The 25637-nt window shown below is 45.8% G+C and overlaps 1 protein-coding gene and 1 pseudogene across 2 annotated transcripts; both read right to left on the reverse strand.

Moving 5' to 3' along the window:
- Positions 1-6871: 6871 nt before the first annotated feature.
- LOC123429524 lies at positions 6872-10478 on the reverse strand (annotated as a pseudogene). Its single transcript, XR_006622695.1, has 11 exons — positions 9798-10478; positions 9559-9652; positions 9406-9502; positions 9206-9319; positions 9034-9115; positions 8885-8952; positions 8723-8788; positions 8515-8643; positions 7740-8117; positions 7316-7595; positions 6872-7206 (listed from the first exon to the last, which is right to left on the reverse strand). The product of XR_006622695.1 is annotated as a kinesin-like protein KIN-7H (transcript).
- On the reverse strand, positions 10043-17623 carry LOC123425398 (pentatricopeptide repeat-containing protein At4g25270, chloroplastic-like). The gene is made up of 3 exons (XM_045109092.1): positions 17361-17623; positions 11048-12179; positions 10043-10486 (listed from the first exon to the last, which is right to left on the reverse strand). The coding sequence occupies exons 1-3, from the start codon at positions 17621-17623 to the stop codon at positions 10043-10045; spliced, it is 1839 nt and encodes a 612-aa protein (XP_044965027.1).
- Between the last annotated feature and the right edge of the window lie 8014 nt (positions 17624-25637).

The raw sequence follows: 25637 nt of genomic DNA on the forward strand, positions 1-25637 counted from the left end.
CGTGTCAGCGAGGGGGATGAGCACGTCCGTCACTACATGGTTGCGTTGGAGGGCAGGTTCGAGCATACCTGGCAGGTTCTTCGGGGATCTCACTGGAGCTATGATCCTGTGATGGTTCCTTCTCTTTGGGTGTCCACCGCCCGCGACGATACCCGTCGGGCGCTACGGTTCTAGCTGTATCAGTGATGCTATATGTATGATAGTATTCGAGGAGTATTAGTGATAATATTCGACGATGTACGGACAAAAGAGATGATGTAGTTTTGCTTATAATTGAATGCATGCTCATTTGAATACTACTTTATTTTACAATTTGGTTTTGCTTATTGAATGCTCAAAGTGGAAAAGTACTCCTACTTTGAATACTATGCAGAAATCTAGGAGTCCCGGGTGGAGCCAGGACCCGGGACTAAAGTTATTTTGGAACGGAGTTCCTGATAGAATAATTCTTTTTTGGTACAAAGTTCAACAAAGTCCTTTGACACTAGACAATGTGACGTATAGAAGGGTAGATGAGATCAGGAAAAATAGGATCATTTTCTACACATCTACAATGTCGCCATTTTGTTAAATCCTTAAAGGTTAAGAGAATCTGTTAGACATATTTTAGAGTTTAGGTTCTAGCCAAGACCCGGGACTAAAGGTCCTCCTATATAAAATGACACTTCGAAGTTTCAACCCCTCTTATATAGTTTGTTAGTTTATTAGTTAATCAAATGTCCGTTTTTTGCAGAACTATGGATCCACATATCAGGAACCTCAAAGAGGAAGAACTTCTCGAAGATATAATCAAAGACGGCCCCGATGTTGAACCAGCTGAATCTCCGTCGTCATATCTAAACCCCTCCGGATATGGAATGGAGGTCGACCGACACGAAGATGAAGCCGATGGGGCAGGAGATAGGTCCAATGACGGAGAAGGTGATAGCTCCACTGATGGAGAAGCCGGTGGAGAAGCCGGTGGAGAAATAATAAAGTCCACGAGGTATACATATGAAGTTCGACAATCACTTGTAATATGTGAAAAATATTGGAGATAGCTCTATATGGTATACATACACATTCATTTGACGAATATTTCTCCCTCTTAGGCCTCCACATCGAGCAAAGCTACGAAACGAGGCCCGACTAGAAAGTTGGATGCACAAACGCATTACACCTTTGAGGTGATATTGCCTACGGGCGAACCCAAGCTTCCTAAGAATGTTGCTGACACATTCAAGAAGCAATGCGGAGTTCTCGTTAGGGATCACGTCCCGGTTAGCGTTCGGGAGTGGAACAAGCGCAAAGGGGCAGCCGATAGTGACTATGTCGCCGAAAGGTACAAAGATAATCTTTGGAATGATCTCATATCACATTTCAACCTGCCAGAATGTGAGAATGAAGACGCCGCAGACAAACTGAGGGCCAAAGTCAAGCAGTGGACTCTAAAGAAGATGGCCGAACTGTTTCGTAGCTGGAAGAAGAAGCTATGGAAAAACTATCTAAAGACAAAGAAAGTGCCAGTATTCGAGGGGTATCTAGCCAAGCAGGCGAATCACTGGAAGGCATTTCAAGAGTACAAGGAGTCAGAAGATGCCCAGGCATTATCAGAAAAGAACAAGATAAATGCCGACAAGAAGAAATATCACCACAAGCTGGGGCCAGGGGGCTATGAGACTGCCATCCCAAAGTGGGATAAGAAAGAGCAAGATCTGCTAGCTAAAGGCATCGTACCTGAACCACTCCGTGATGAGTGGGAATTGAGAGCAAGAAATTGGTTCCTTGCGCATGGTGGTTCGTACGGCGAAGAAACAGGGGACCTCATCTGCAGTGACGGTCTTAGGATACCCAGGGAGAATTGGAAAAAGATAGTGAAAGAAATTAAGGAGGGAAAAAGAAAGTTCACTGCAGATAGAGTGAAAGATTTGCTCACACTGGTCCTCGGCAATGACGAACATGGAGGACGAACGCGAGGCTTCGGTCCTTCTTACCCGTGGTGGCTTGGGTTTGCCAGAGACCAAGACACTTACAAAAGCCGAGCTAGAGCAAAGAAGCGGCAGCAGGATGAGGAGAATGACAAGTTCAACCAGTTGCTTGCCAGGATTAACGAGCAACAGAAGCGGATTGATGAGCTTAGAGGAGTAGCGCGCCAGGAAGATCCTGCATTTGATATTACCGGCGCCCCATCTAAGCGGAAAAGCAGCATGGCTGAATCTGAGGCCCCGCCCGACAATGCACGAAGAATGATAGAGGGCGGTCCCGGCTACCCCGTGGATGGAATCAAGGAGTCAACATCATGTGAACTCCATCAGAAATTCAAGAACATATCCATGAAGGTGGCCGTCGAACAAGCTTTACCTTCTGGCCCTGATGCACGCTAGCATGGCCGTGAGATTCCAGCTGGCTTTGCTAAAGTCGGGGTGGATGAAATCATGGCGGGGTTTCATGATATGGAGCTCGACATAGCTGGACCCGAAGATGAGAGGACACTCGGAGAAGTACTGGGTGGAGTCATCCTATGGGACAAGAACTACATCAAGCTTCCAGACTCGGCCCCAAGGACAACACCGCCTCCGAGTCGTCGCAGGTCACCTACACCTCCATCACCTCCAAGCCCTCCACATGACGTCGGCCAGCACAACACGAGTCCATCTCGATCACCGCCGTCGGACTTGGGTCGTCCGTCTCCGCCGCCGCCCGCTCCAGATACTAAGCGGAAGCGTGCCAACAAGAACGCTTCGCCGATGATTTCTAAGCGACGGAGCCCCCCAAAGCGCAAACTGTCGCCCCTCCCAAAGGTACCTCATGCTAATCTTCCTATCAGACCTTATGATCGTACCCCCGAGGAAAACGCCAGGATAGCAAAGGAACATCATGATGCGCAGATGAAAAAGAAGAAACCCGAGCCCCGCCCGGAATACACCGAGAAGCAAATAGCATATGCAAAATACTTCACGACCCTTCCATCATAGTATGACTTACACCATAAGCCTGATGACTATACACGCACATTGCAGAAGGAAGTGAAAAAGAGCAGATCACGTGCAAGTGCAAGTGGGAGCAAATCAAGTTCAACTACAAGCAAAAAAAGATCAGACGTTCCTCAGCTTGGACAACAGGCCAAACAGTCGATCCCACCACTCAGGGTGTTACCCGAGAATGTCCCCCCTCTGGTGCAGGGGCAAGATTTGGAATTAGCAAAGAAGTGGGCGAATGAATGGGGTATCCCGGTTGATGACGTTTTGGCTTCCCAAGACGACAGGTTACCCAAGGCTGTGGTAGCCCCTAAGCCATAGTTTGTCATGGGAGCGCCTTTGGTCAGCAAAGATGATCTCCCAACAAATATGTGTTACTTGCATACATGGTACTTAAGTGAATCAAAGAATGGGAGAACGATGGTCGTGGTGAGTGTCCCATGGGAGTACTACGGCCGCCCCGAAGAAATCCATATCGACTTTGATGAACTCTTCCAGATGTACAATGCCGACGCCCTCGACAAATCGCTTATGAGTTGCTATTGTCTGTAAGTTTTTCGATTCGTTGTCTACATATAACTTGTTTAGTTATTTCAATTCATTGTCTATATATAACTTGTACTCTATTATGCAGAATGAAGATTCTGGATTGTAAAAATAGGAACATCCTAAATATTGGGTTTATTGACCCAGATAAAATACATATAGCGACGCTAACTGATAAACCCAAGGAGACGGAGGAAAACCTTCTAAGGTTTCTAACAGATCAAAATTTCTGTGACCACATACTATTTCCATACAACTTCAGGTGAGGATCTTTACTCTGTTGTGTCCATTCACTTATAAGTGTAATTGATAAGTTACTGACACATATATATATATATATATATATATATATATATACATGTGCAGCTTCCATTGGATTCTATTGGACATTCAAATTGATAAGGGAAGAGTTGATGCCTTCGACCCATTATCGAGACCCTTGGAACAGTTCCAAAGCCTGCAGGACATGCTCCAAGGGTAATTTCAATCATTCTTGCGCTCTATCGGTCTCTTTCGATGACTTTCTGATATATCAATTAATGAAAAACTTAGCAAATCATTATCCTTGTCGGGCAGTGTTTGGAAGCGGTTCAAGTGCGTGACTCCCGGTATCGAGCCTGAGAAGCTGACCTTTAGAGCAGCTCAGGTAAGTAGTAGTATGATATACTTCTATTTTCAATACATTTATGATGCTAGATTGTTATTTTGATTATATATATTCTATTCTCATAAAGTGCGACCAGCAGCCACGGGGGACGCATCTATGCGGATACTATGTTTGCGAGACCATTCGCACGTTTACCTCTGAGCACAAGGATCACAGATTCAATGTAAGCAATGAACATTCACACCTCTATTTTTACCCGTCATTCTTTGTTATCATGATTGATATTCATATTCATCTCCTCTTCTTATATAGTACACGGCCATGAGGGAGAAGGTCCTACCAGAGCAACGCGCGATTGCTCTTGCAGAGGAGCTTGCGGCCTTTCTAAGAAGGGAAACTATAGATGACAAAGGACGATTTAGTGTAGCTAGGGGCCATTACTGATGTTCATCCATGTAATCGAATAGACGGGCTCTAGTCCCGATAATTCAGATCTCCATATAATTGTATATATATGCTCGCTTGTAAGATAAGTTAATCTTATATATATATATGCATAATTATTTCTATTTAGAACAATATGAAAACTAATTCCCGAACAACAAACGAGGCATCACGTTAATCTCCCGAACACCTAAACCCTAAAACCCTAAAACCCAAAAATAAACAAAATCTAAAACTCTTTAGTCCCGGTCCGTGTAAAGAACCGGGACTAAAGGGCTTGCCTCTGAGGGCGCTCCGAGGCACCCACGTGGAGCACCTTTAGTCCCGGCTTGGAACAGGGCCGGGACTAAAGGTTAGGCCTTTAGTCCCGCCCCTTTAGTCCCGGTTGGTGAACCGGAACTAAAGCCCCTTACGGGCTGGGGCTATAGGGTCTGTCTCCACTAGTGAATGTTGACAGCATACTAAAACATCTATAAAATAAATCTTTCCAATGTATATGAGAAACATTGTATTTTAAGAATGTTCCCCGGATTTTTGGGACATGCGGCCACGTGATGCCGAAATCCTGTGCGTTCGCGTGCGCATCGCGGTTGCTACTTATTATAGCCTCATTTGCAATACCTAACATGTTAATCCCCATCGCTCGTGAATACATTGCACTATACAACCAGCTAGTGGGCCAGACGACATTTATGTTCGTAGGAAGACATGCTTGTATGTTAGAGACCAATGTCACACTTCGTGCGATGGGATAACTGCTCTTAGATGTTGGGCAGACATCATTAACCACACATGCTCATTAGTGGCTCGAACTGTAGATCTTGTCAACGCCTTGCCCCGTGGATAAACACAGGGAGAATAGGATATAGCTCCGCAGAAACGGGCTTTTCTTTAGCTTTGCAGAAACCTAGTTCAACATGTTAGCCCGACTATACTATACCTAATTCGTTGTTCTCGTTTTCTTTGTCTATGAGCGAATGTGCCCACCGTCAACAGATTTGCGAATTTGCAGGATTTCGTTGATGTTGGCCAAGGAACAGATCTTGTGGTTTCAAACGAGAAAAAGCACAATAGGGTAGAAAACAGTTGGATCTTACAAGTTTTTCATTGCTCGTTGATTTCGGAAAAAGGAGAGCTGCCAGACAAGAGAATACGAGTGCTGAAAGGGTAATCGCACTGAAAACAACATTAACATGATTTGCTGAGAGTCATGATGGGCTGCAGCCTGCAAGGGGAGCTGGGTGGAATTGATGGGCGATTTAATTTACCTTTGTTGTGTAGTTAAATACATGTCGGCTGTCTAATCATGATTTATTGACATTGAGTGGATGTGGTGCTTGGTGTATTTTCATTTGTTTTGCAGGGTATCTCATGATTAGAGTTCACGTAATTATGTACCGCTCTATTACGACTTGCTATAGTACCTAACCCTTGATGATAAAGTTGGATGGGTTAAAAGATAAGATCAAGAGCACGTAACACACGTACTAGCAGCTACATGAAAATGAAATACATATGAAAAACCACAACAGTCCCCTCGCAGAGGGGATAAGCTTTAGAGTTTGTGCATGAACATCATGCCCATGGCCAGTAAGTTTAGGAGCCCCGGGATGGAAATGTTCTTCAGCCATATTTCATCATGGCCATGAACACATGCTTGTGAACTACGGCCAGACTGGGAGGAATAGAGAAGGAGCACAGAGAAGAATGATTGCAAGCTACTAGAAAATTACAAGGACTGTGGGTAGCTCACTGGGACTGACATGTCATGGACGCTAGCCTCACTTCAATGCATGACTCTGACTTGTTAGCAAGCGCGGTCAGACATAATACGCAGGCTATACCAGTTGATATACGAAGGATGAAAAACATTATACCGGCTCGTTGTATTAAAGTTGCACGAATCACGTGGGAACAAGCGGTGTGGATATCAACCTCGTGTGGCTGCATGTCCACTCACGATTTATCGATGTTCCCGCGTGTTATCAAGTTTATGTAACACTAGAAAAATTGCCCGTGCGTTGCAACGGGAGAAGAAAAAAATACCACATACCTTTAACCAGCAAACCACGACAACCACTATGAAAAGGTGCACATCTAGGTCATCATAAACATTCTTGCTAAACCTCGTGTCAGTCATTTGAATAATTACAAAAAGTATGCTACATGACCTTCCATATTATTGTTCAAAACCTAAATAATGAATTTTATATATGCCCATGCTTGTACAATACAAAAGGTAAACTTGATTATATGTGGTTAATTTATTAGCTAGTCGATCAAAGTAAGGCGCAAAAGAAGGTTTCAGCCTTCAAAGTAACCTTTCAAGGGGAGACGAATTCGTTACTCAACATTGTTTGCTGCGTGCAACATAAACGGACATCAATTATGTAGTACGGTACAGACGTACATATTAGGCTCGCACTGACAATTCGAACCAAGGCACCGTGGCCACATCGAGCCTTCCCGAGAAAACTTGAGATCCACAACATTGTAAGAACACAGAATCGGTAACTATAGTCTAATGCCCATCCGATTCAAGGAGTACACCACCCGCGGGACGTTGGAGTTCCCTACTTCCAGACCTAGTTGATAGACTTGTAGCGAAGCGAGCTTCTTTGCCAGCCTCCATCCGAATCGGCCCTTCAAGTGCTGCGCCATGATCACAATTCACAACATGTGTGAGTATCAGATGGTCCGCCGGCCAACGAGCAAACCATCAATGTATAAGACACGACGATGATGAGGTAGAGGTACTTACGATCCTGGCTGTGTCAAGCAGGTTGCTGAGGACATGACTGGCGAAAGGATCACGCACCAGCTCGATAAGCTGTGCCACGTCCAGGTTTCCGAACGCCTTGATGAGGCGCCGTAGCAGCTCGCCCTGGGACTCGCCAGTCGTCTTCAGGAAGAGTGACTGCACGACGTAGTGCCCGTGCTGGTGGCGTGACAGACCCACGAGGTCCGTCTTGATCCGATCCAAGATGATATACCTGTTCATATGGGTGCCATGCTCGACGGCGGTCTGCAACAGGTAGTTACTGCGGAGCATCGATAGACCATTATCAGTTTTAGCTTTGCCATTCAGGTGAGGTCAGACTTGAGACTCCAGAGCGGGCAGATAACTGAAGTAAAGTTCAGAATCATTGAACACAGGTTAACGCAAGGATTGAGAATCAATTAACCTGAATCTGCCCCTCGCCATCACTACGGGGCGGGCACTGACGGCCATCTCGAAGCTGTCGAGCTCGCCCACCATAAACGCGTGCCTGAAGCATACTGCCAAGCTCATCGACCCGAATTTTCAGTTCATTTTCTAATCTTGCGAGCTCTCTCTGTAGATGCTTCAGTAGTGCTTTGTCAGACATCACTACATTGACCTGTGCATTTGTAACTACCTCCTTTGCGCAAGTCGCAAACAGAAGTGTGTTCCTGGATTGCTCAATATGAGTGTGTGCAGGGCTCATGGTGCAGACAATGGCTGTTCTTGCATTGCCTCCCAAAGAGGACTGTAATATGCGTGTCAGCTTTGAATCTCTATAAGGGATATGACCATTTCTTCCCTTGCTGCAAGAGGAACATAGTAGTTCAGACTAAGGTGTAGTTGATATCATTTTCATGTTAATATATTACCCTTTGTCTTCTTCTTTTTTTACCCTTTGTCGGAAAAATTATTTATTACCCTTTGTCGAGAAAAGGTATACAGTGAATACAAAACAAAGAAGGAATATATGTGCAAACAGCTGTAATGGTCATCTTTCAAAGAGCAGACAAAATGAGCAGAAAGGAGAAACGTCAAACTGTAACAGAAAATGGAATTCAAAATAACTTTATCTAGTGAATACAAAAGAAAGAGGAAATATATGTGCAAAGTCTGATAATTTTTATGACCGGACTCTATTTACATAAGAACTAAACCACTGGGATTACAAGTTCTTGCAAGAAGAAAACAAACCAAACAAATCTGAGTTGGCGAACAACCTTTCCGAGTGTTAGCAGACTTCAATTAATATGACTACCTTCTTTTAACCTCATACCAGCTGAAGCAGTCTGAGATGCTCGCTCACTTCCAGCTAGGTCAACAAAGTTCTGTCCAGAAGAAGAACCTCAGAGATGATGGAAACATGCTAGTACCAAATAATCATGAATATAGAAAGACATTCCGTACCACACAAGACACCAGGGTGCTCGATTTGCTTCTTCCTAAATACTGTTTAACAGAACTTTCGATTGTCTGAATGTAACAAAAACTTGTCAACAAAATCATCTTTTTTTTTGCGGATGGGTCAACAAGTGTAGTGTAAAATAAATATATAAGAGAGCCACCAACCAGCCTGAGTATTTGGTGGGACCTAGAACTCGCTTCGTTCAAAGCCGTTTCTCCAATCTCTCTTTGAGCTGCAGTACATACCAAATTAAGCAAATGATTAAAAGAACAAACATGGTGCATGTTTTGTTTCTAGAAATTTTTGCCCGCACCTTCACACATTCCAAGAAGATCCCTAAGATGGTCCTTGTCCCTCAATGTTTCCTCGGTAAGCTTTTCAACAATAGTCCCTTTCTGTTTGAATTCAAATGATGAAGTGGGAGATCAGCCTAGGGTTGGGTAAAAAATAGTTATAGTAAGCTTAAGCAAAGGAGAATGGAGTACCTCAGGATCATCAAGCAGTCTAAGAGGTGTCGTATCATGGCTCAGAAGATCCCTCACAGCTTCATTATATAACTCTATTGCTGAGAATTTCAGCATGAATTCTCTTTCAGGGTGCTGTAGCAATGAAAAACAATGAGGCAAATATCATCTCGCGAAGTGAAGTATAACATCATCCGTGCCACGCATACGCACACGCACACCTTTTCTATGTAGTCATAAATGTCCATAACAATGTACTCAGTAATTCCAGTCATTGTGTAAGTCTTTCCGCTGCTTGTTTGCCCATACGCAAATACGCTTGCTGTCGATAAGAGATTCATGTGCAAATGTTAGTTGCATTGTTTGTTTTGTACATACAGTTGATTCCACTGACAACTGATAGAGCAACTTCTTTTGCTCCTTCCTCGTAGACCTGTCTGGTAGAGCAATTGGGGCCAAACACCCTGTCTGAAAAGGACGCGAAAGAAGAACAAACTAAGAAATCGACTGCCGAATGAAATCCCTGCGAGGTTTCAACATCAAGAACAGCAATTGTGGCCAACATTGCCATGCATTATTTGCAAAATTGAGCTCTGTCGGTGCTTCTGCTTACCATAGGTGTAGGCGGTGGGGAACATGGCGCGGTCAGGGACGGTACTCCGGAACATGACGGTGGTGGGGCTGATGCACTCCCGGTCGGAGCTGTCGCCGGACTCCCTGCCGTTTAGGGGCCGCACCCGCACGGAAACCATGATCCTCTCCTCCTTGGCCTCCACCTTCTCCCATGCCGCCGCCGCATCCTCCTCCCCCGCCCCCATCGCCCTTCTCAGCCCTGCACCCCTCCACCCAAGAACAGTATCAAAATCGCCCCTCTTCCTCTGCACCCATCACCACCGACCAACACCCCCTTCCCCTCGGAACAGGCAACATTGTAAGCAAGAATCCAAAGTCGGCGGGCTGGTGGCAGGTCCTTGTGCCCAAGAGCGCCGTGTCTGTCGCCGGGTTCCGGACGTGGACGGCGATCCGGCGAGACCACCCTGCCCAGACCCAAGGTAACAATACGACCGGGCGGCGGACGGAGGAGGCGTGCTGGGGGTACGGAGGACGGAGGTGGCCGGATCTCGGAGGCGGGGCGGGGGCGGCCGCGGCCGCGGCGGAGGGTGGAGGCGTGCTGGGGGTACGGAGGACGGAGGTGGCCGGATCTCGGAGGCGGGGCGGGGGCGGCCGCGGCCGCGGCGGAGGGTGGAGGGAGCCACCGAGGCCGCCGGACCACGCAGCCGCCGATTGGATCTGGCTCCTCGCCTGAGAAAACATATAGGGTCTTAATCATAAAAGTGAAACGTTTTCCTCACTAAAGAAAGGACTGTGGGTTTATTAACAGAAAATGGAAGGGCCTTTTTGCAAAACTGCCATGACGGACCACCAGAAACCTACATTGCAAAAGGACCCGTGCGTTGCAACGGGAGAAAAACAATTATAATCTTCAATGATGCTGATCATATTATGTCTTTAAATTTTTAGGACATTTTTTGAAATGCATGAACATTTTTTGAATTAGCAATTTTTTTTTCAATTGCATTCAAAAAACAACACACAAACTTTTTTTCAAAATCCTCGATTTTATTATTTTCATCAACATTGTTCTCAAAATTATGAACGATTTTCTGAAAAAATCCTGAGCATTTTTTGAATTCACAAACATTTTATATTTTCTTCAAACTTTTATTTCAAAATTCCCAGTTTTATAAATTGCAAAAGTTTTTCAAAGTTCTAAATTATTTAAACTAAAAAATGGAACAGAAAAATGAAAATAAAAAATGAGACTAAAAACAGAGGCACGAAATGTTTTTTAGATTTTTACACGAACAACTGGTATGCCTCTCTGACCATCCCTGCTTTGCCTAGCATGTTCACCAGAGAGGTGCAGTGTTGTACAGTAGGCTGAATTCTGTACTTGTTCTCCATCTCAGAGAACAGCTTCATGCCGCCCTCCACCAATCCTAGATTGTCGCACGTCGAGAGCACCGCCATGAAGGTGGTCTCGTCCGGCCGTGCTCCGGAGTCCACCATACGGCGAAACATCATGAGAACTCTGAAGTCTTGGCTGTGGGCAGATAGTATAGCATTCCATGAGGCCGGGTCCCTGACCGGCATCGACTCGAACACCGACAGGGCATGGCCTAGCTCATTCTTTCTAGAGTACATTCCAATCAGAGCGTTTGCCACTGATAACTCCGTCTCGAGCCAATGACAGATCACCCAGGCATGAACCTCCCGTCCCTGTTTGCCATCACCAGGGTGATGCCAGAGCATCGCCGACAGCACGACGGAGTCGGGCTTGTGCCCTTCTCCGAGCATCCTCCTCCAGGCCTCCGTTGCCTGAGAAGAGAGGCCACCGTCCCCCAGCAAGCCACCAAGCAAGACGTTCCATGAGACGGCGTCCCTCTCCGGCATTGCGTCGAACACCTGGCACGCCATCTCCATGTCGCCGCACTGGGCGTACATCTCCACGAGGGCATCGCACACGGAGACGTCGGCGGCGAGGCCGGCTGTGAGGGCGTCGCGGTGCACGGCCCGACCGAGCTCGGCGGACCGGGCGCCGGAGCAGGCCCGGAGCGCGCTCTCGAAGGTGAACCCGTCGCGCGGCGCGCCCTCCTCGTCCATCTGGAGGTAGAGCGCGAGTGCGTCGTCGTGGCGGCCGACGCTGGCGTATCCGGCGACGAGGCAGTTCCACGGGAATGCGCGCTCCCGGCGGGTGCGCGCGGGGAGGAGGTGGTCGAAGATGTGGTGCGCGTACGCGAGGAGGCCGAGGGAGGCGTGGATGTGGAGGAGGCGCAGCGCGAGGTCCGGGTGGCGGCGGAGGAGGGAGACCGGCAGGAGGCCGCGGAGGGCCGCGAGGCGACGGCGCGGGGCCGGGTGGAGCGGGAGCGCGACGAGGAGGGGCGTGGAGCTCGGGAGGACTACGGGTTGATTATCAAAAACTATGAGGACGTTTCTGCAAAATGACAGAAAACGATTCGTTGTGGCTTAAAACTGGACTGCGGGTTGATTACCTAAAACTGCGAGGGCTTTTCTGCAAAACGACCGACGACGGACGACAGAAGCGCTGCGCGCTTTATTATTAGGGGAGATTAGGGAGAGATTGATAAAAACATTAATAGTGTATTTCAAAAAATTAACCATCTATCTAATGTTTGATATATATGAAAACTATATTTTTTCTTCAAAAAATTAAACATCACACACATTTGAAAGAAATGTTAATCGTTGTATTAAATAATGCAAATCATGTATATAATGATTCTTTTATGTATACAAAAAATGTGGACAACAAAAAAAATAATTGAATAATGCTAATTATGCATTTTTTTTAATTAACATGTATAAAAATATTTCAAATTTACATGAAAATGCACATAGAAAACCTAGGAAATACTAGACAAACACAACACAGAAAATGAGAAAAAAGACAATAAAAAGGTTCTAAAACCAAAGAAACACAAATAAAAAGAAAGAAAGAGAAATGCCAAAGAACTCAAAAGACAACTTATAAAGAAAGACAAATGAATAAAATCAATGAAAACTAAAGAAAATTATTGATAATCAATGAAACACAAAAAAAAATATAACGATGGAAAAAGGAAAAACGAAATGATAAAGAAACAAAACGAACAGAAAAAAATTGATTAAAGAGAAAGCCCAGAAGAAATCCAGAGCACAGTGAACCTACAGCAAGAGAATCTCTACTATTAAAGGAGGATCTGCTGTCTGTCGTGATGGTTCGACCACGGCAGATCCTCCGTTGCTACAGCTAGCCCTTTCACCGATTTTTATTTATCCCTCCATAAACCAGACGGCCCTTTCATCAATTTTTTCCCAACCCTCCGTAAACTGATTCAATACCCCACCTATCCTCTCTCGCACTTGACAACGCACAAAAAAAAGACAAAAAGAAACATATCGGTCGCCCTCCCTGCAAACCGCTCCCTCACCACTTCACGCACCCTAGCCCCACCTGCCTCCTCTCGTATTCCATGCCTCTAGCGCTTCGCCTCGCTTCGCACCGGCGGCGGCCCACCCCGTTGTCCACCTCGCCTTGCCTCGCGCCGGTGGTGGCTGGTGGCAGGTCGACCTTCACCGCCCCTGCCCCCTTATCCCTGCACCGTGCGCACCATCTAGCACCAGCAACTCCGCTGCTCCCTCCCCTCGCCAATCCTGATCTAGATGCCTAACCCGCCCGACACGAAGAGGTGCACGGTGGCAGCAGCTCTACTGCGTGCGGCCATCGAAGAGAGAGAGAGAGAGAGACAGGAGGAAGAAGGGAAGGAAGGATGCTTGAGGAAGGGGCGGCTGGGTTGGAGCCCCGGTGGTGCTATTGCTATCCCGTTTGAAGGAGGGATAAAAAAATCGATTGGTTTAAGGAGGGATAGAAAAAAATCAGTGAAACTGTGCTCGTATAGACGGGGGATCTGCCGTGGTCGAACCATCACGATAGACGGCAGATCCCCTTTAATAGTAGAGATATTCAAACAGAAGGGTACATATACATTTTGTCCCTTGTATGATTATTAACCGATGTCTATGTTGAACAATAGCTTTGAATACATAATTCAATTCCAAAAAATATAGTCAGCATACAGATGTTAAGATAGAAATAATACTGCCAGTAAGCAACACTCATGGTGCCAAGATAGAAATATTATTATAAAGTATGCTAATTCAATGATCATCGATGGCAAGGGGAAGAGTGTGTTGTATCACTGTTGTTATATATTTGAAATGTCAGTGCACATCACAGATATATTTTCTAGCAATACAAATCTTTGATCTCAAACAGAACATATCCACGTTACCCTCAGGATAAGTGAACAACAATACCTGACGGTGGGTCACCCAATTGAATCCATCCATCTTGGCACCAAAATCGGAAGTTCTGGCCTTCTGGGTAGCTCCATCACAGATATTAACACCTAAAGGATTGAAGGAAAAAACATTCGTACTTACTATAAGTAAAGGAAAACCATAAAATTTATATCTATGGACTTGCAAAGACAATCAAGAGCAACGGCTGATGTGAAAGCTTACATTGGGTGTATATATGACTCGTCTTTTTCCACGGGATTGTCACTTATAGGACAAACATTTGTAATTTGGAACTAACTGGACCAAAAAATAGGAAGCAAGTTTATGTCCTCTTGCATGAAACATATCATTATAGCTGAAATTCATGTCTTGGAATATAAGCTACCATTAATCATGTTAGTTCAAGAGGCTGCAAACACGCTACCTATATTGTCACGCCCAAGATGCGACCCTATCCTCAATTTGGCACGAAGGCCTCGTCAGGGGTAGAAGCGCATCTCGTCGTGTCGCAAGAATGGATATTGCCACAAGTACATGTACTGAAAAGAAGAGATATAAATAGAATTGGCTTACACTCGCCACAAGCTACATCAGAGTCACATCAGTACATTACATAATCATCAAGAGTAAGAGCAAGGTCCGACTACGGATGAAAACAAACGAGAAAAGAAGAACGTCGTCCATCCTTGCTATCCCAGGCTGCCGGCCTGGAACCCATCCTAGATCGATGAATAAGAAGAAGAAGCAACTCCAAATGAACAATAAACGCGCTCGCGTCAAGTAACCTTTACCTGTACCTGCAACTGGTGTTGTAGTAATCTGTGAGCCACAGGGGACTCAGCAATATCATTTCCAAAGGTATCAAGACTAGCAAAGCTTAATGGGTGAGGTATGGTTAAGTGGTGAGGTTGCAGCAGCGGCTAAGCATATATTTGGTGGCTAACTTACGAGTACAAGAAAGAAGAGGGGGATGATCTACGTATTACGGACGTGAGCTACTGATGATCAAATGAATGATCATGAACACCTACCTACGTCAGACATAACCCCACCGTGTCCTCGATCGGAGAAGGAACTCACGAAAGAGACAGTCACGGTTATGCACATAGTTGGCATGTTTTAATTAAGTTACTGCAAGTTATCTAGAACTAGTGTTAAACAAAGCTTCCACGTTGCCACATAACCGCGGGCACGGCTTTCCGAAAGATTTAACCCTGCAGGGGTGCTCCAACTAGTCCATCACAAATTACCACAAGCCGCATAGAAATCCTCAACCACGAAGCTCGCGATGTCGTCAGATTCCCTAGTGGAAAACCTCAACTCTGAGATTACCCAAAGCATCACCGGAATCCCGATGCACGAGATATCTCGTCAAAGGTAAAACTAATCCAGCAAGGCCGCCCGACGTGTCGACGATCCCGATAGGAGTCGCGTACCTCGTTCTTAGGACACGGCGGATGAGCTAGACGTCGGGATCGCTAAACCTCCGGGTGACCAGAGGGGCGCCGGACATCGCTCAAGTGGGGCCAACACTCATGAGGAGCACTGGCCCGGGGGTTGATTAAATTATCCTCGGGGCCTGGGAAGTCCCTATGCAATTTTATTAGGTGATTAGGCAAATGTAGTACCAAAGTTGGGCCTTGCCAGACCAGCTTTAATCTAAAATGAATTATCAAGGGGGTCCCCATAACAACCCCGATCGTGTTAGGAGCGCTCATATATGGAACATAACACCGGTAGCCGAAAACTAAGGGGGCAAAGGTGGAATAAAACACCAGGCTATAAAAGGCCGATCCTTCCACCTTTTACCAAGTATATAGATGCGTTAAATTAAATAGCATTTAAATATGGTGATATAACAAGGAACCCATGTTATCACATGGCAGCATCTACACCTGCAACTAGCAACGCTAACAACAAGGTTAAGCAAGCAGTAACATAACCAATCAGTGGTTTGCTAGGTCGAACAGGTTGAAGGTAATCATGGCATTGTTGAGAGGCTGGAATTTTACATGTGGTAGGCAACGAGACATAATCGATAGCATCAAAATAACTAGCATGGCAATGATAGTAATGGTATCTGGGGAAATGGTCATCTTGCCTGAGATCCCGCTGAGAAGAAAAACGACTTCGTGAAGCAGACGAACCGACGTAGTCGAACGGGTCGTCCCAATCCGTCACGCTGCGGAACTCTATCGAGACGAAGCAAACCAGAAACACAAATCAACACACGGAATTCACCACACGATGCACAACACAAATGATGCATGAGCAGCTGAATACATGCAAGTCACGGCATGACAATTCACACAATCAAACACTACACATTAAGTGAAGTTCAATATGCAACGAGTTGCATATTGACGAAACTCGACGTTAGTTATTTAGTTCTATCCCGATTAGACACACGACAATATTAAATGTTGTTAACATGGCAAGGGGTGAAGCGGTGAATCTACATGTCATCCTAGTCGGTCAACACGTGGACCATAGAACGGAGCTACGTTCAAGAGACACGCACAACAGGAAGCACTGACTAAAATGATGCATGGATGCTCAAACCCTAACTATGCACTTGCACCAACCCACGAGGTCAACAAGTGCCACCTCGTCACAAAGTGACACTTTTGCATAACTGCTCACAACTGGAATCCAGTGCCACCATTGGATTCATTGGGTTCTCCTACCCCAAAACCATATATAACACTGCTATATATGCGTGCGGAAAAACACCAGAAACAACAAAGGAAAAAACTACACATGATCAAACTGCGCTAATAACAAGAACAGGGGTTGTTCTTGACATGCCAGAGTTGGCATGCTCCTCTTCTGGAATATTCTAGATTTGGAAATACATCACAAATACTACAAAAAAAATCATATAATCATCAGGGGTCCCACTGGCCATACTCTCCAGGGCCCCTAGTGGGTGTATGCAAGTGGGCCTAGAACCCACAACACACACACACCCACACATCCACACTCACACAAAATAAAAGAAAAAGGTGCATGTGGGGGGATCGAACCCTACACCTCCTGGTTGTAGTCTAACACTCTGACCAGCTGGGCTACAATTGACAAGTGATACTGGATGGGTTTGGCGCACTATGGCTCATCCCTTTGAGCTGATCTAAACGAAAACTGAGCCAACCCACAGAGTCGCTCGGGAGCTAAAATAGATAGAGCACAAAAATTAAATTTGGAGGTGCTAGGGATTGATCCCAGGACCTGACGGTTGCTACCGAGCGTGCTGACCAGCTGGGCTACGGCCGACTTTGCTACACAAACGAGAATGGCGCTAGAAGTACCATACCCATACGCTGACTGAAGAAACTGCAAGCTCTTGTCGTTGGAGACGCAGTTGCAGGTGCGCGAAGCGAAGAAGAAAGCGTCGTATGGCGTCTCTAGGGCGGGGCGAACGAGTCCGAGAGCAAGCACGGGCTGATCCAGTGTTGGGGCAGCCATTCCCGAAGGCAGCGGCACGAGGCAGCCTTGAGCTCGGGGCGGCGGCGGCTCCAACGGCCGGCTCCAGACGGGGTTGGCCTCGGGGGAGTGTTGCAGCCTGCTTCTCTGCATCACGGGAACAAGCAGATGGAGAGGTTACGGGAGAGAGAGGAGGCAGGGAGGGAAGAGAAAGGTCGGGGAACAAGGACCTAGCTGCATCTGCGCCTTCGCTGGCCGACAAAGAGAGGTCGGGCCTGGTCCAGATGGCCGGCCAGCGAGAGGGGCGAGGCAGGCACGCACGGCTCGAGATGGCTCGCCAGATGAAGTTGATGACGCGACGACGGGCGCGTAGAGGATGAGGCGACCGAAGCGGTGAGGGCAGCGCGGGTGCGCTCGAGCGAAAAAGGCCGAGCTTGGGCCGCTCGATCATGGCGGCTTGGGCTGCAGGAGGCTCTCGCGCCGACTGTTGTTTCCTGAAGAAAGGGAGACAGAAAGGAAAAAATCAAAGAGGGAAACACAGAAAGGGAGGAGAAAGAAGGAGATGGACGAGCTCATCTGCTGGGCTACAGCTCCTGTGATCGCGCGGACGAAGTCGTGTGCGGGCGCATGGACATATCCAAGAGCACACACGATTCGAGCAATTTGGATCTGGGAAGATCCCAAGGTGGGAGATGAATGCGGCGGCGGCGTGATGGGATGGGAGGAGGATTTGTTTTGGGATTGGACTTGGGTTTGGCTGGTATAAATAGGCTAGGGGCTACCTTAAGGTAATATAGACCCTCCGATCTAGATCGGACGGTCGAGAAATATAGGTTAGAGTCTCCAATTGTAAAACCGGTGATGGTTTTGGGTAAAACGGGGTTGATCCGGATCCAACGGTCACGTCTGCCTGGCTCGGGTCCCGGGAGGTTTTCGGACTAGGTTGCGTGTAGGGTCGGTGCACTGTGCTGAGGGGCTAGGCGGAGATGGCAGCCCGGCAACGAGATTTAAAGTACCGGAAAACGTCCGACGATAGACCGAATACGGTGCCGCTACGGTCGACCGTTCGGGTACTAGACGGACTCCGATCACGATGAAACTTGACAAGCGTCCTACCTACATCCAAATAAGACCGCACGTCAAATTCCAACCCAATTAGAGAAAGTTTTCAACACACTTTAAAAACAGGGTTCTGACGATGCCGCGGGCGCGTGCGAGTGCAGTCGGACTCAGAACGGACAACGACGAGAACCGGCAACTAACAACGGATGCATGTTTGAAAACTGGCGGCAACGGAGACGCTGATGCAATGTAGATGATGCGCATGATGCGATGATGATGCGACAAATAAAATAAATCACACGACGAAAACGGAATAGAAGGGGGGAATCTTCTGGGCTGTCGGCACCGGGCTGTCACAACTCTCCTACACTACAAGAGGATCTCGCCCCGAGATCCAAGAATGAAAGGGGGATACGGTGAGAAAGAACAAGAGGTAAAAACTTAGTCACTTCTTTGACAAACGAGTGAAACCAACGATCCTTCAAGGTTGCAAAGAGATGAGGAATGATATGAGAAAGAAGCAAGAACTCACGGAAAATTTCGACAGCACTTCGATAGGAAAATGGGACAAAAAATTCGATAAGACGGTAGAAATAGACAATATTCATAACAAACAACTAAATAGAACAAGGGAACACCATGATCTTGATAGAACAACAAGATTGACCCAAAAGAGCAACAACACAATGCCTCCGGAACAATAGAATAGGAACTAGCTCATACGGAAGAAGAGAATGAAGAGAGAATGACAACTATTATCGCGAATGAACTTGGCAAGCATCCTTGCAAGAAGAATTGCACGGAGTTGTTAGAAAAACAACAATGAAAAGAACAAGATAGTAGTGGGCTTATGGAAACCTTTCAAACTAATGAAGTGACAACCAACCACTACAAGAACCAAGGATAGATGAAAGCAAAGATATGAAAACTTCTTACACCAAGAGGATACATTGAGAACTTGGATTAATGACAAGCACCATAATAGCAACAAGCCATAGGAAAAGCTTTAGGTGAAATCCAAACCAAGATAGCTCAATGAAGAAATCCTGGGTTGAAAATATCTCATGATCATAGAATTGGTGGGCTTAATTATCTCATTCTTGAAAGAAAAACTCTTCGAGGCTCTTACACTATCAAGAATGCTATAATACCACCTCAAAAGACAAAGGAAGAACAATTGCACATAGAAATGCAAGAGAAGGGATACTTGAGGTTCTCCAACAAAATCTTGAAGAACACATGAGAATGAATCACATCCTTGAAGAACCACCGTGACGAGCCTCCGTATACAAAAGGATGATGCAAAGATAAGAAGGTAGAAAAGAATAAGATTATGACCTTGCCAGGATTTAGATGTAGCCTCACAAAGATACTTAATAGAAGTTGAAACTCCGGAAAAATAAAGATAAGCACACGAGAAAAGAATTGAAACCATGAGCCACTCCGGAAGAAAGATTGAAATCACTTGATAAACTAAGAATAAGAATTATGTTATGCTTATACTTCATCAAATTAAATTGATGACAATCAACAGATCTAGCATACAACTTATTCTTCTGAAAAGATTGAGGAGAGATATGAGCACAAACTAGAAGAATTGTTGCAAGAAACACCAGTGAGAATTGAAATGAACGAGGCAACCATGAATGAATGGAGATACATGAGAATGAAGAGATCATGAGCCACCTGAGAGAAAACTAGAACAAGGCACCCGAATATATGAGAGACGAACGAAGAGACAACAATTGAGAAGAATTGAGGATGAAAGCTGAAGGCTGAGAACGAAGAATCTTCTAAAATGATGGCCTTCGGAGGATCGAGAATGAAAACAACTCAGAAATGCATCGGATAGCCAGAAAGGGATTACTCGTGACTGGAACAAATAAGATGACAACACCAAGCTGCAATGATGAATCTTCAAGAGAATGAACCAAGATTCGAGAGAAACACTCCTTCAGACTGCAAGCTGAGAATGATGACGAGGAACAACACCAAGAATAATGAGACACTCCGGAATAATGAAGAATGAAAGGTTGAACCAAAGAATGAATTAATTGAAATAGATCTTGAAGAAGGGATATGACTGATGAAAATCATACTTACGTCATAGTTGAAAAGATTTAAGATCTCCAGAAAATTAGAAGAGACATATAAGATCGTGGGAAAAACCTGTGGGTTATGGGCCCACTCAAAGAAACCACCGTTAGAAAGATTACTTCGAAGAGAGATATTGCACCGGTACAAGAAAACTAGATGAGGTTAGCACCTTGAAATAATTAAAAGAATTGAACACGAAACTTCCGAGATATCTTCAACACTCCGGAAGAAAAGAGAGGAATGAATAACCAAGATAGGCTGAAAGAATCTCCAACATCGGAAAGAATTACAAGAGCGAAAAGGATATGATGAACACAGACGACAGAATTAAGTTCACCGGGAAGGAACAAAATGAAGAAATGATGAAATCGACTCCTCAGAATGTTCACAATGAATCACCGGCTACAAAAAAGAAGAAGAGACAGTGGAAGCATCACTGGAATGAAATGCACTTGGATGAAATCCAATCACTGAAGCAAAAGGGCGGGAGGGCGGGGAAAAACAAAGACGACTTCGGACGGATGAGATGAACTCCGGAATAAAATGAGAGAATGATCTTGCAAAATTAGAGAGGATTGAATTCACTGAAGAGAAGCACACCGGTTGGAAAAGAATTAACATGACAACTCCGGTAGACAAGACTTGATATGACAATTGATTGAGCAAAAGAATTAGCATTCACATAAAAATATGAGAACACAAATTAGGAAAGATCTGAAAACACCACTTGACATCGAAGCAACTTGAATTACCAAATACAACATAACAAAGGATGCGGCTTACGAAACAAGCCAAAACAAACTCATGAGAAAGATTTCATCCGATATTTTCGTGGAGAGGATCGCACGGGCTCGATTTAGAGTAGCCATCAAGTGCAAGGCAGTGCACCTGACATACGAAGCGTCCCCGAGTCGTAGCAAGCTACAAGGACTCTTTAAGACACAACGTGTACCGCTGTAAGTCGACCGTGAACAAACGAATCCACTAGATGTCGAACCCCAACCTAACATCATGTATATGTTGGAAGATTGTCCTATAAGTAACTACTTGAATTCCCACCTATGAATTCCCGAAATATCTGGTCATGCAATCTGGTACACGGATACATTGAGTAATATCACACAACTCCTATACTAACCCATCACCTGTATCACATCCGTCAACACACAACTAGAATCTTGGACCTTCATCTACAACAGACCCTCGTGATCACAACGATACAAAGTATGGCAGTACTCCCGAACAATCTGCACCAGTACTGGGGACATCGGGGTTATCTCGCCACTACTAGTATTGAAGCAATTACGAACATCTTTCGTTCTGAGATACTAAGAAATCTGAATGATAACGATGTGCTCAAGAATCCCCTAGAGCTCAACTCCCCTGAGACTTAGAGCAGATAGGAGGCACCAAGACAGAACTCCGTCACATCGGCATCATATAGATCGCAAGAATATCCGCGTGATCCTAATTTTTTTTGAGTGGGAAGAGGAGTAGAGTAAATTATTACGTCAAGATTCCTCACCGGAGCATAGAAGAGGAGAAAAAAGAATCCTACTCTCCGATATATAACTAGACTCAAAGCAGTTTTTCACTAGACTCGACTCGACCAAGTTCGATCAATCAAGGGGCTCCTAGGTCGGTACTGCTCTGATACCAACTTGTCACGCCCAAGATGCGACCCTATCCTCAATTTGGCACGAAGGCCTCGTCAGGGGTAGAAGCGCATCTCGTCGTGTCGCAAGAATGGATATCGCCACAAGTACATGTACTGAAAAGAAGAGATATAAATAGAATTGGCTTACACTCGTCACAAGCTACATCAGAGTCACATCGGTACATTACATAATCATCAAGAGTAAGAGCAGGGTCCGACTACGGACGAAAACAAACAAGAAAAGAAGAACGCCGTCCATCCTTGCTATCCCAGGCTGCCGGCCTGGAACCCATCCTAGATCGATGAATAAGAAGAAGAAGCAACTCCAAATGAACAATCAACGCGCTCGCGTCAAGTAACCTTTACCTGTACCTGCAACTGGTGTTGTAGTAATCTGTGAGCCACAGGGGACTCAGCAATCTCATTTCCAAAGGTATCAAGACTAGCAAAGCTTAATGGGTGAGGTATGGTTAAGTGGTGAGGTTGCACCAGCGGCTAAGCATATATTTGGTGGCTAACTTACGAGTACAAGAAATAAGAGGGGGAAGATCTACGCATTACGGAGGTGAGCTACTGATGATCAAATGAATGATCATGAACACCTACCTACGTCAGACATAACCCCACCATGTCCTCGATCGGAGAAGGAACTCACGAAAGAGACAGTCACGGTTACGCACACAGTTGGCATGTTTTAATTAAGTTACTTCAAGTTATATAGAACCAGTGTTAAACAAAGCTTCCACGTTGCCACATAACAGCGGGCACGGCTTTCCGAAAGATTTAACCCTGCAGGGGTGCTCCAACTAGTCCATCACAAATTACCACAAGCCGCATAGAAATCCTCAATCACGAAGCTCGCGATCTCGTCGGATTCCCTAGTGGAAAACCTCAACTCTGAGATTACCCAAAGCATCACCGGAATCCCGATGCACAAGATATCTCGTCAAAGGTAAAACTAATCCAACAAGGCCGCCCGACGTGTCGACGATCCCGATAGGAGTCGCGTACCTCGTTCTCAGGACACGGCGGATGAGCTAGACGTCGGGATCGCTAAACCTCCGGGTGACCAGAGGGGCGCCGGACATCGCTCAGGTGGGGCCAACACTCATGAGGAGCACTGGCCCGGGGGTTGATTAAATTATCCTCGGGGCCTGGGAAGTCCCTATGCAATTTTATTAGGTGATTAGGCAAATGTAGTACCAAAGTTGGGCCTTGCCAGACCAGCTTTAATCTAAAATGAATTATCAAGGGGGTCCCCATAACAACCCCGATCGTGTTAGGAGCGCTCATTTATGGAACATAACACCGGTAGCCGAAAACTAAGGGGGCAAAGGTGGGACAAAACACCAGGCTAGAAAAGGCCGAGCCTTCCACCTTTTACCAAGTATATAGATGCGTTAAATTAAATAGCATTTAAATATGGTGATATAACAAGGAACCCATGTTATCACATGGCAGCATCTGCACCTACAACTAGCAACGCTAACAACAAGGTTAAGCAAGCAGTAACATAACCAATCAGTGGTTTGCTAGGTCGAACAGGTTGAAGGTAATCATGGCATTGTTGAGAGGCTGGAATTTTACATGTGGTAGGCAACGAGACATAATCGATAGCATCAAAATAACTAGCATGGCAATGATAGTAATGGTATCTGAGAAAATAGTCATCTTGCCTGAGATCCCGCTGAGAAGAAAAACGACTCCGTGAAGCAGACGAACCGACGTAGTCGAACGGGTCGTCACTATCCGGCACGCTGCGGAACTCTATCGAGACGAAGCAAACCGGAAACACAAATCAACACACGGAATTCACCACACGATGCACAACACAAATGATGCATGAGCAGCTGAATACATGCAAGTCACGGCATGACAATTCACACAATCAAACACTACACATTAAGTGAAGTTCAATATGCAACGAGTTGCATATTGACGAAACTCCATGTTAGTTATTTAGTTCTATCCCGATTAGACACACGACAATATTAAATGTTGTTAACATGGCAAGGGGTGAAGCGGTGAATCTACATGTCATCCTAGTCGGTCAACACGTGGACCATAGAACGGAGCTATGTTCAAGAGACACACACAACAGGAAGCACTGACTAAAATGATGCATTGATGCTCAAACCTAACTATGCACTTACACCAACCCACGAGGTCAACAAGTGCCACCTCGTCACAAAGTGACACTTTTGCATAACTGCTCACAACTGGAATCCAGTGCCACCATTGGATTCATTGGGTTCTCCTACCCCAAAACCATATATAACACTGCTATATATGTGTGCGGAAAAACACCAGAAACAGCAAAGGAAAAACTACACATGATCAAACTGCGCTAATAACAAGAACAGGGGTTGTTCCTGACATGCCAGAGTTGGCATGCTCCTCTTCTGGAATATTCTAGATTTGGAAATACATCACAAATACTACAAACAAAAAAAATCATATAATCATCAGGGGTCCCACTGGCCATACTCTCTAGGGCCCCTAGTGGGTGTATGCAAGTGGGCCTAGAACCCACAACACACACACACCCACACATCCACACTCGCACAAAATAAAAGAAAAAGGTGCATGTGGGGGGGATCGAACCCTGCACCTCCTGGTTGTAGTCTAACAACCTGACCAGCTGGGCTACAATTGACAAGTGATACTGGATGGGTTTGGCACACTATGGCTCATCCCTTCGAGCTGATCTAAACGAAAACTGAGCCAACCCACAGAGTCGCTCTAGATTTGGAAATACATCACAAATACTACAAACAAAAAAAATCATATAATCATCAGGGGTCCCAGTGGCCATACTCTCCAGGGCCCCTAGTGGGTGTATGCAAGTGGGCCTAGAACCCACAACACACACACACCCACACATCCACACTCACACAAAATAAAATAAAAAGGTGCATGTGGGGGGGATCGAACCCTGCACCTCCTGGTTGTAGTCTAACAACCTGACCAGCTGGGCTACAATTGACAAGTGATACTGGATGGGTTTGGCACACTATGGCTCATCCCTTCGAGCTGATCTAAACGAAAACTGAGCCAACCCACAGAGTCGCTCGGGAGCTAAAATAGATAGAGCACAAAAATTAAATTTGGAGGCGCTAGGGATTGATCCCAGGACCTGACGGTTGCTACCGAGCGCGCTGACCAGCTCGGCTACGGCCGACTTTGCTACACAAACGAGAACGGCCCTAGAAGTACCATACCCATACGCTGACTGAAGAAACTGCAAGTTGCTGTCGCTGGAGACGCAGTTGCAGGTGCGCGAAGTGAAGAAGAGAGCGTCGTATGGCGTCTCTAGGGCGGGGCGAACCAGTCCGAGAGCAAGCACGGGCT

The sequence above is a fragment of the Hordeum vulgare genome, chromosome 2H (genome assembly GCF_904849725.1).
Source record: "Hordeum vulgare subsp. vulgare chromosome 2H, MorexV3_pseudomolecules_assembly, whole genome shotgun sequence".
NCBI classification, from domain to species: domain Eukaryota; kingdom Viridiplantae; phylum Streptophyta; class Magnoliopsida; order Poales; family Poaceae; genus Hordeum; species Hordeum vulgare.

Coding starts and splice junctions, on each gene's coding strand:
- LOC123425398 (XM_045109092.1), bottom strand. CDS start 17,623: ATGCAGAGAAGCAGGCTGCAACACTCCCCCGAGGCCAACCCCGTCTGG. Junction 12,180..17,360: donor TTTCTTCAGTCAGCGTATGG/GTATGGTACTTC, acceptor GTCATTTTGCAG/AAACGTCCTCATAGTTTTTG. Junction 10,487..11,047: donor GAGAGGCATACCAGTTGTTC/GTGTAAAAATCT, acceptor ATGTTTTCTCAG/GCGAGGAGCCAGATCCAATC.